Source organism: Nerophis lumbriciformis, linkage group LG02, assembly GCF_033978685.3.
Source record: "Nerophis lumbriciformis linkage group LG02, RoL_Nlum_v2.1, whole genome shotgun sequence".
NCBI classification, from domain to species: Eukaryota; Metazoa; Chordata; class Actinopteri; order Syngnathiformes; family Syngnathidae; genus Nerophis; species Nerophis lumbriciformis.
Genome location: NC_084549.2, coordinates 56,717,501 through 56,729,393, shown reverse-complemented (window position 1 = coordinate 56,729,393; position 11,893 = coordinate 56,717,501). Strand labels below are relative to the sequence as shown.

Sequence of the window (11,893 nt, the reverse complement as noted above, 5' to 3'; positions counted from 1 at the left end):
AATGTTGGGTAAAATACTGCAGTTACTTTCCCTGTACTACTGTAGTAAAGGGAATTTTACCCAACTTTGTTGTACTTCTAGTAGTAGTACTACTAGAAGTACAACAAAGTTGGGTAAAATACTGCAGTTACTTTCCCTGCACTACTAGAAGTACAACACAGTTGGGTAAAATACTGCAGTTATTTCACTGTACTACTAGAAGTACAACAAAGTTGAGTAAAGTACTGCAGTTATTTCACTGTACTACTCGAAGTACAACAAAGTTGAGTAAAGTACTGCAGTTATTTCACTTTACTACTAGAAGTACAATAAAGTTGGGTAAAATACTGCAGGTATTTCACTGTACTACTAGAAGTACAACAATGTTGGGTAAAATACTGCAGTTACTTTCCTGTACTACTAGAAGTACAACAAAGTTGGGTAAAGTACTGCAGTTACTTTCCCTGTACTACTAAAAGTACAACAAAGTTGGGTCAAGTACTGCAGGTATTTCACTGTACTACTAGAAGTACAACAAAGTTGGGTCAAGTACTGCAGTTATTTCACTGTACTACTAGAAGTACAACAATGTTGGGTAAAATACTGCAGTTACTTTCCCTGTACTACTGTAGTAACTGCAGTATTTTACCCAACACTGTTGTACTTCTAGTAGTACAGTGAAATAACTGCAGTATTTTACCCAACTTTGTTGTACTTCTAGTAGTACAGTGAAATAACTGCAGTATTTTACCCAACGTTGTTGAACTTCTAGTAGTACAGGTCAAATAACTGCAGTATTCTACCCCACTTCATTATACCTTAATAACTGAAATAACTGCAGTGTTTACCTAACATCATTGGTACTTCTATTAGTACAGTGAAATGACTGCAGTATTTGACCCCACTTGATTGTTTCTGCTGCCCCGAGTCTCCTCTTGGATAAAATCAGACGGCGCGCATTCGTCGTCATAGTTGTAACATTTGAGGACACGCGACTGATGTAATATTTGACTCCACAGTCCAGTTTTTTTTACTGCCCTCAGTCTCCTCTTGGATAAAACATATTTGGAGCATGTTAATCAACGTACCACTCCAGGGTACAAGGCTAAAAAGAGCCGATGTTTACTCCCCTGACTTCACTGCGTTGTTTCTGCTGCCCATAGTCTCCTCTAGGACATAAAATCAGGTGGTGCGCATTTGTCGTCATAGTTGTAACACTTGAGGACACAAGACTAAGAATAACTGATGTTGTAGTATTTTAGTCCACAGTCACATTTTTTTTGCTGCCCTCAGTCTTCTCGTGGATACAATTATTTGGGGCAAGTTAAACTATGTACCATTTTAGAAAACAAGGTTAAAAATAACTGATGTTTACCCCTAAATTCGCGTCATTGTTTCTGTTGCCCCCAGCCTCCTATTGGATAAAATCAGGTGGTGCATATTCGTCATCATTGTTGTCAAACTTGATACAAGGCTACAAAGGACTGATATTGCAGTATTTTACCCCACTTCATTGTTTTCGCTGCCCGCAATCTCCTCTTGGATAAAATCAGGTGGCGTACATTCGTCATCATTGTTGTCACACTTGATACAAGGCTAAAAATGACTGACTTGACGCCACAGTACATTTTTTGCTGCCCTCAGTCTCCTCTTCGCACGTTCATCATTGTACCACTTCAGGATACAAGACTAAAAATGACTGATGTTGCAGTATTTTACACCACAGTTTCCACTTCATTGTTTCTGCTGCCCACAGTCTCCTCTCGGATATAATCAGGTAGCGCACAGTCGATATTATTCTTGTAACACTTGAGAATATGAGGCTTAACGTAACTGAAGGTGCAGTAATCTACTCTAGAGACGTCATTGTGTCCGCTGCCCACAGTCTCCACTTGGATCAAATCAGGTGACGCACATTGATCATCATTGTTAAGACACTTGGACACAAGGCTTAAAATGGCTGATTTTGCTGTATTGTACGCCAGTGTCTATTTCTCCGCTGCCCCAAGTCTCTTCTTGGATAAAGATAGGTGGAGCTAGGAAGAAACCGATTTAACATTATAATCATTGTACCAAGGTTTACAAAACTGTGTACTCCTCAGTTTCCATTTATTTGCTGCATACCCATAGTCTTTGCTTGGATAAAATGAAGTGGGGCTCATTCATTATCAGTGTTGTAATATTTAAGGATACGCCGCTAACAAAATTACGTTGCACTTTTGTACTCAAGTTTAATTGTTGTTACTGCCCTAGGTCTCCTTTTGGATAAAATTAGATAGAGCACATTAAACATGACTGGTTTTGCAGTAATATAATCCACTGTCTCCGCTATAGTCAGCTCCATAGTCTCCTCTCAGATAAAATCATGTGGAACACGTTCCTCATCAGCATTGTACCATTTGATGTTACACCGTGGAAAATGACATACGGTGCAGTTTTCTACACCAAAGTCTCCTCTTTGCTGCCCTCAGTCTCTGCTTGGATACAATTAGCTGAATCACATTTAACATTTGGGGATGCATGGTTTAAACGACCGACGTTGCTGTATTGTGCGCCACAGGCTCCACTACTTGGCTGCCCTCAGTCTCCTTTTGGATAAAATTGGTCTCCATACCAAAGTTGACATACAAATGCGTTGTTTTCAGACTGGTGCGTTGAATGCACCTGGGTTTTGGTAGTTTTCCGCTGTCTTGTGTTAAAAACCGAGCGGCGAGTCGAGTCAAGTCGAGGCGAGTCGGTACCGTGCAGTGGAAAAGTGGAGTGGAGGCATGTAAACACACAACGCCAACAAATGCCGACGACATTACGACCGGCACGTTGTGTTCTTCATAGTGTTTCAAGCGACAACAGTTTAGCCCTCAGGAGACGCAGTAAACAAACGGCCGCCCTCCGTTTTATCCAGACCGCCACAGGCGACGGGACGCTGAGCAAGAGTCAAAATGAATAGTGAGCACATCTGCGTCAAAATTGTGCAAATAAAGATACAACGACAAAGGATACAGTGAGTGGTGATGACAATACCGAACAGTGCAAAGGATATAAACAAATGTAGAAATGAAAAAAAAATGGAATTTTCAGTCTGCCTCACTGATGAGTTCTACAATCAGTCAACACTCGCCCCATCCACCCAACAAGTGAGGTGCGGGACAATGAGTTCTCACAGTCTGGTGCTGGGGTGTATCGAGGACAGCTGTGGCGGGGGCAGGGTGGACAGAGGGTACAGGTGGTGTAGTAGGTCCCCGTAGAGGGCAGCCCCTCCTGGGTGCCTGAAGAAGTGGTGCGGGCTGGGCCCTGCGGCCAGCAGCTGCCTGTGGAGCATCATGGAGTGATAGGCTAAGGGGGGCACCAAGGGGGACACAGCCGACTGGCTCTTCAGGTACTGCAGGCCCGGGTGCTGCTGAAGCCCGTCCTGGGCACTGGGTGACACCAGGCTGCCTGGGTGGTACATGCCAGCGTAGAGGGATACGGCGTGGTGTGGGGGATAGGCGGTGGCGGGATGGCCCTCGGGGAGGTGGTTGTTGAGGTGGACCGCGTGGGCCGGCTCGGCCGGCTTCAAGTCCTCTGGGTCGCTGCGTCGGATGGCGCACGCTGGGTGGATGGGGGTCACAACGCGGACCTTCCTCTCCGGGACCTCCTCCCCTTCTGGCTCCCCGAGGGTCCGTTTACTGGGTCGAACAGGGCCAGTAAGGGAAAAGTCAGATGAGGATTTAGGACTACAAAAGGGTTGCAATGGTTCCGCAGAGCTATGCTTAGGAGGCGATATGGTCATGGGAGGAACTCGGCACGCTTTAGGGTGGGAGTCCAATCCCTGGTGCATGATGGAGTAGGGGAGGCCGCAGAAAGAAGTTTTGGAAAAGGACGACACCCGCTGGGAGAGAGGCTTGGACATGGTGAAGTCTCTAGGTTCGTCCTCAGCCTCTCTGCTTTCCCCTTGAGTCAATGCGTCGTTGTTGTAGTGAGATCTGTAGACAAGGCCTTCTTGCTCCAGGCCGCCACAAACAAAACTTCCTTCGCGTTCCCTGGAGAAGTGCTCCCGTCGCTCTCCATTTGGGAATCCGGTCATCCTGTCCTGACCCAGGCAGCTCTCGGTTTGCCTGTAGAGACTATGCAGGTGAGGGGACGAGTAGCAGTCCCCCGTGAAGCTGCGAGCCTGAGTGGCCGGGTTTTGGGGGAGTTTCTCCCCAGCCTTTTCCACAGCTTCCTGGTCGCGTGTCCGAGGGAGATATGGCTGCCATGGAGGACTGACGTGAGGCAGCAGGTGGTGGATCCTCTCTGGTTGGGGAGGCTTGCTGCTCTGCGCATGCTGGATGACCGACGGCCGGAAGACGGGCGCCACCTCCAGGACGCCGTCGGACCCCCTCTGGCCTGCACCGTCCTCCTCACCCTTCCTCTTGTCCGTGTCTCTGTCCGCCATCGGGACAGCGGTAGAAAGGGGAGGCTGGAGCGAGGACACAAAGGAGAAGGAGGTGGACTCGCACACTTGGGAGAGGAGCTTCTTTTTAGCCAAAGGAGACATGACGCCTTGGCTGGCTTTGCAGTAGGAAAGACTCTCCTTCCTGATGAGGCCATAGTCCTCCTTCTCCGGGAAGGACTCTGTACTCAAGTCTATCTGTCTGTCCGCCTGCTTGCACATAGGCAACACTTTACCAACTCGTCCTCCGTGACTCTCTAAAGAGGACGCAGGCAGCGCAACATGTCCAGCGGGTTTGCCCTGGTCCCAACGGTGCGGCAGGTAGGGGTTTTTCGCCATTAGATGACCCTCGGTCTTTGCTTGAAGGGCCTCGCTGATCTGCCTCCACTCAGGCTGAATTCCTACGTGGAGAGGCCGTGTGGTGAGCGGGGTCCTGCAGTCCACCTCTTTGAGACACTGCTCTCTCAGGGACTCCTCTTTCTTAAGGGTGACGTGAAGCTCCTGCTCCTCATCCTCCTCCTCGATGACGATGGGCTCATCTCGAGGCGGCGCCTCTTGCTTCGTGGCAGCTTCCACTTTCACTTCGGCATCCTAGAAAGGAAAAAATATTTGGATGGTGTTAATCAGGTGGCATGTGATCCATCTAATGATGAAAATAGGAGTGTCCAAATTGAGCCCACCCACGGACATCTTCACTTTCACCCCCAAATCGTCATGAGTTTTAACAAGTTATCTTACCCACAGGGAAAACACATCCTTTTAATAGTCTGACAAATTTTGATGCTACTGTAATGCAGGTCAATGAACTTTGATTATGATATAAATAAATCATAGCACAACATTTATTTATATGACCCAGTGCAAACAACCTTCCCTAGTCATGGTGCAATATTGTTTTTTTTTATAATTCCGACTAACACAAAATGTCAACACACATGGTCACACATAACACAACCTGTTCACTGAACATTGTGGACATTATAAAAAACGTCCATGTACCATAAAAAAATAAAATAATATTACACCTATTTAAATCCCTGCTGATGCATGATGGGGAAAATGCAAAACACTCTCCATTCTTATCCATGTTTGGCACATTTTAGCTGCTTGATATTTCTGATTGATTACAAAACTTTAAGGAGGTTGTCACGGAAGTAAACAAAGTAGAAGTTGAACTTCAACATACTCTTAATATCCAATTATATTGATAATATATCTGTTATATTAATACAATATGTACATATATATGTATAGGCTATATATATATATATATATATATATATACATATATATATATATATATACATATATATATATATACACATATATATATATATATATATACATACATATATATATATATATATACACACTGTATATATATATATATATATATATATGTGTACATATATATATATGTATATATATATATATATATATATACATGCATATATATATATGTATATATATATATATATATACATGCATATATATATATGTGTATATATATATATATATACATATATACATACATACATACATACATACATACATACATACATACATATATATATACATACACAGCCCGGCCCCTGGCCAAATTCTTTTAACCCAATGCGGCCCCGGAGTCAAAAAGTGTTGGGGACCCCTGATGTAGATGATCATATCTGCTGTACAGATCTACTTTAGAAAAGTGTTGGATACTTCTCTTGTTACCTTATTTGTACTTAATGTTATTAAATGTTTGGATTTAATTTTATTAAACAAAACTTTTTTTTTTAAATAATATAGATATGTATCAGAGATGTTTGTCTACTTAATGGAGGAATGTAGTTAATCATTGAACTGGCACACAATGTTATTAAAAAGTATTGATTTGAATCGAGAATCGATTCTGAATCGAATCGTTACCCCAAAGAATCGAATCGAATTGTGTGGTGACCAAAGATTCACAGCTCTAATAATTAGGTCATTCAAACAACCCAGTTTTCCATGTTATATGTAAATAAATTATGTCACAGAAAAATGCAGTGCTTTATTTGTATTGCTATTTTTGCAATAAAATGTATGAAGTGATTGATGAATTATAAATTATTGTCTTATTTGACTTGAGTCCACAGTTTGGGCAAAGAGTGATGCGGAACAAGGATGGGACTAACCTGTGACGCTTCCTGGCCCTTCGTAGCCTCCGCTCGCTCCTTTCTCGCCGCCTGCTTGAGATGATTGGACCCTTTGACCTTCTTGGCCCCAACTCCTTTGGCCTTTGCCCCTGGCGTCTTCTCCTGGCCGCCCTCCTGCTTCCGGGGTTTGGTCAGGGGAGGGAGGGGCTTGTCCTGCTCGCCTTTGAGGTGCCTCTCGTACGGCAGGAGGAGTCTGCGGAGGATGAGAAGGAAGGCGAATGATGTTACCGCGTCACGCCAGGCTGGAGAAACACAAAGGCGAGACCGGGTCGCGTCCTCGGGTGTCCAAAACGACGATTATGCCTTTCAAACTTATTTTGTTCGGTGAAAGCAAACATGGAGCTGCGGTTTTGCCAGAGGCACAAACAGGCCTCTTGTTTTAATACCTGGCAAGCAGTAACTAATCCTTTTGTAATTACACAACGTGAGGGGAAATCCAGGCGCAGCAAGAGAATGTGCGTGTGTGCGTGTGCCAGCTGAGACGGATCACACTAGCTATTATTTTAACCTTGACAGGAGAGAAAATGCTCCACTTCTCCTGCACATGTTTTTTTTTTTTTTGTAGCCATGTGTTGTGCTTCTGAGGGATTGCAACAAAAAAAAAAAAAGAGAAAAGAATCAAATCGTTCACGGTGTATAAAAAGGGATTTAATATGCCAATATGATTCATCACAGGCGGTTTTAACACGCGGCCCAGCTGACGGGATTCAATGCAGATGCTCGCACGGAATTAGGTCCATGTTTTGGTGGAAGAAAAAAGGAAGAAAAAAAAAAAGGAAAGTCCGCCTCTGTTATTTGTCATCGGAACATTCCCAGGGTTCATTTTCTGTACGTGAAGTCATAACTAATAGCATCTGGCTAATGTAACAATTACCACGTGAGAGGACATTTTTATGGCCGTGAAAAGAAAATGGAAGCCACGAGATACTTTTTGTTTTATCTGTCGGTCGTCTCCTCTCATTCACACGTATTTTCTCTCCCGCTTTTGTAATACACATCTCAAAATATCCCAACCCACATCAGTCAGTCAGTCAAAAAAGACAATACCCCCCGTGGAAAACCCCTCAGTTTCCAGAAGCGGTTCTGTGTCGCTGGTGGACTTCCAGGTTGTTCCAAAGAAGTCATGTCAAACAAATTAAAAAACGTTTATTAAATTGACACTTGTCACTTTAAAGGCCTACTGAAACCCACTACTACCGACCACGCAATCTGATAGTTTATATATCAATGATGAAATCTTAACATTGCAACACATGCCAATACGGCCGGGTTAGCTTACTAAAGTGCAATTTTAAATTTCGCGCGAAATATCCTGCTGAAAACGTCTCGGTATGATGACGTCAGCGCGTGACGTCACGGATTGTAGAGGACATTTTGGGACAGCATGGTGGCCAGCTATTAAGTCGTCTGTTTTCATCGCTAGATTCCACAGTATTCTGGACATCTGTGTTGGTGAATCTTTTGCAATTTGTTCAATGAACAATGGAGACAGCAAAGAAGAAAGCTGTAGGTGGGAAGCGGTGTATTGCGACAGGTGTTGTGCCGGATAACGCACCCCCGCCGTAGAATGCACCCCCTGACTGTTGTGCCGGATAACACAGCCGGTGTTTCATTGTTTACATTCCCGGAAGATGACAGTCAAGCTTTACCATTGGCCTGTGGAGAACTGGGACAACAGAGACTCTTACCAGGAGGACTTTGAGTTGGATGCGCAGACGCGGTACCGTGAGTAAGCATGCAGTTGCGGCTTCCAAACATTTGATCGCTTGCCCGTACGTGCGTGCCGCTATGTGCATGTCACGTACGTAACTTTGGGGACTTTGGGGAAATATATGTGCTGTATGAACTTTGGGGAGGTGAACGGTACTTTGGGCTGTGGGATTGAGTGTGTTGTGCAGGTGTTTGAGTTGTATTGGCGGGTTATATGAACGGGAGGGGGGAGGTGTTTGTTATGCGGGATTAATTTGTGGCATATTAAATATAAGCCTGGTTGTGTTGTGGCTAATAGAGTATATATATATGTCTTGTGTTTATTTACTGTTTTAGTCATTCCCAGCTGAATATCAGGTCCCACCCGCCTCTCACAGCATCTTCCCTATCTGAATCGCTCCCACTGCCCTCTAGTCCTTCACTCTCACTTTCTTCATCCACGAATCTTTCATCCTCGCTCAAATTAATGGGGAAATCGTCGCTTTCTCGGTCCGAATCGCTCTCGCTGCTGGTGGCCATGATTGTAAACAATGTGCAGATGTGAGGAGCTCCACAACCTGCGACGTCACGCTACTCGTCTGCTACTTCCGGTACAGGCAAGGCTTTTTTATCAGCGACCAAAAGTTGCGAACTTTATCGTTGATGTTCTCTACTAAATCCTTTCAGCAAAAATATGGCAATATCGCAAAATGATCAAGTATGACACATAGACTGGACCTGCTATCCCCGTTTGAATAAGAAAATCGCATTTCAGAAGCCTTTAAGTCAACTCAATCAAGGATTCAATTATATTTTGATTCTTCGAGCTATACCGGGGCGGTATAGCTCGGTTGGTAGAGTGGCCGTGCCAGCAACTTGAGGGTTCCAGGTTCGATCCCCGCTTCTGCCATCCTAGTCACTGCCGTTGTGTCCTTGGGCAAGACACTTTACCCACCTGCTCCCAGTGCCACCCACACTGGTTTAAATGTAACTTAGATATTTGGTTTCACTATATAAAGCGCTTTGAGTCACTTGCAAAAAGCGCTATATAAATGTAATTCACTTCACTTCTTGGGGTGACAATTCAATTCAGAACCAATTCTTAATTCAAACTCAATTTAAACTGGTCGATAATGATCATAAAACAAGTTACGGGTTACAAAAGTTTTTTTTATCTTTACATGCAGCAAGTAAGCGCGGATATGGCCTGAAAACGTCTTAAGAATTAAGAATCGCGATTCGGATGTGAATCGATTTTTTTCCAGCACGCCTAGTATTTAGGTTACAAATACTGTATTTTTGGTTCTATAAGCTTCTACTTTTTTCCTACGCTTTGCACAATGCGGCTTCTAAAACAGTGCGGCTAACTTATGGATTTTTTTCTGCTAACGGCCGTAGTATTCAACAAATAGTCTTCAACACAGACAGAGAAACTGAAAGGGTGTGTTGTTGTTTCTGCTTAGGCGTCATCTTATGAATAAGTTCGCTTATTGCATACGCTGCGGGTTGAAAATGTACTTCCAGTTTCGAGCCTTGAACTGGAAGTATATGCCGTTCCGTCTACTATTCATCTATAGAGTTTCTGCCCGAAAGGATTCTTCATTCATCATTCCAAGCACCGTTTGTAAGTTTTACAATATAACTAAAACTACTCATACTTACTAAACCGTCCCATGGTTGATGTGTGAAGGAGTGTTTTCATGCATATTTGTACGGGCTATCGTAATGTAATCAAACGAGCATCGTTAGCATTAGCGACTACACCAACACGTTTACAAGTGTCTGTGTTAGTATTATTAACTTACAATGGCTTTCTTTTTGTAATGATTCAGTTTTGTAAATTCACCAGGACGTCACCATGGTGTTATTAAGTCTGTTTAGCTGATTTGAGAACGAGCTTCCGCAGCTCGAGGGTTCATGACGATGACTTCTGTTTTACAGGCACCATTTGGAAACAATTAAAGCATGTTAATAAACATTTACAAAATCTTTCGTACCGGTATATACTGTATCTGCAGCCTATGGTCCGTTGCGGCTAACATATGTAAACATATTTATTTATTCTAAAATTTGGTAGGTGTGGCTTGAATACCTCTATGGCTCGGAAAGTACGGTAATTAGTGTGTGTGTCTTTGACATTTTACTCATTATATTGCCAGGGATACTTTCCTATGTCTCAATGAGCGCAATTTCCTGTTCTATGGTTAGCGCAGGGGTCGGCAACCCAAAACGTTGAAAGAGCCATATTGGACCAAAAATACAAAAAAATCTGTCTGGAGCCGCAAAAAAATGAAAAGCCTTATATAAGTCTTATAATGAAGATGATGTAAGTGTCTATATTGGTTATAATAGCCTACTATCAAAATGACTGTGTTTCGCAGGCTGAAGCAAATGTTGAAATATAACATTTATTCTACACATTTGTACAACATTAGAAAACATTAGTAAATCAGAGGCTACTTAGAAGGTGAGATAACTCCTGGAAATGACTGGCTTTTAATGGCCAAAGGTATAGATGTGTGTGTCCAACTTAAAGGAAACAGCAGGCTGTCTTCATTTAATAGATTTATTACAATCTTTGCAAGCTAGGTAATGTTTGCTGTGGTCTGGAACAACATGGCACACACACAACTATCTGAAATGCAGCCAATATTACATACAGATAATGTGTCATGAGACATGCAAAACTAAATGAGCTCAAATATACCTACAAATGAGGCATAATGATGCAATATGTACATCCATCTAGCCTAAATAGTATGTTAGCATTGATTAGCTTGCAGTCATGCTCTGACCAAATATGCCTGATCAGCGCTCCAACAAGTCAATAACATAAACAAAGCCCACCTTGGTGCATTCACGCACAGCATACAACGTGTGGTCGACAAAATGAGACAAAGGAGTGGAAGATCTTACATATAAACAAACTGTTGAGTCACAGTCCACACTATGGTGAGTTCAAGAACCGCCGAAATTACAAACCCCGTTTCCATATGAGTTGGGAAATTGTGTTAGATGTAAATATAAACTGAATACAATGATTTGCAAATCCATTTCAACCCTTATTCAGTTGAATATGCTACAAAGACAACATATTTGATGTTCAAACAGATAAAAAAAATGTTTTTGGCAAATAATCATTAACTTTAGAATTTGATGCCAGCAACACGTGACAAAGAAGTTGGGAAAGGTGGTAATAAATAATGATAAAATTGAGGAATGCTCATCAAACACTTATTTGGAACATCCCACAGGTGTGCAGGCTAATTGGGAAGAGGTGGGTGCCATGATTGGGTATAAAAGTAGATTCCATGAAATGCTCAGTCATTCACAAACAAGGATGGGGCGAGGGTCAACACTTTGTCAACAAATGCGTGAGCAAATTGTTGAACAGTTTAAGAAAAACCTTTCTCAACCAGCTATTGCAAGGAATTTAGGGATTTCACCATCTACGGTCCGTAATATCATCAAAGGGTTCAGAGAATCTGGAGAAATCACTGCACGTAAGCAGCTAAGCCCGTGACCTTCGATCCCTCAGGCTGTACTGCATCAACAAGCGACATCAGTGTGTAAAGGATATCACCACATGGGCTCAGGAACACTTCAGAAACCCACTGTCAGTAACTACAGCTGG

General features: G+C 43.0%; 1 protein-coding gene across 2 annotated transcripts in view; it reads right to left on the bottom strand.

Annotated features, from left to right (window-relative positions):
• Positions 1-734: 734 nt before the first annotated feature.
• arid5b (AT-rich interaction domain 5B) overlaps positions 735-11,893 on the bottom strand; it is a 328,908-nt gene continuing 317,749 nt past the window's right edge. For both annotated transcript variants that reach the window (XM_061965194.2, XM_072916614.1), the window contains 2 exons: positions 6,550-6,763; positions 735-4,981 (listed from right to left, as the gene is read on the bottom strand). In XM_061965194.2, coding sequence (XP_061821178.2) covers positions 3,137-4,981; positions 6,550-6,763 — 2,059 coding nt within the window. In that variant the 3' untranslated portion in view covers positions 735-3,136. The remainder of the gene's footprint in view (positions 4,982-6,549; positions 6,764-11,893) is intronic.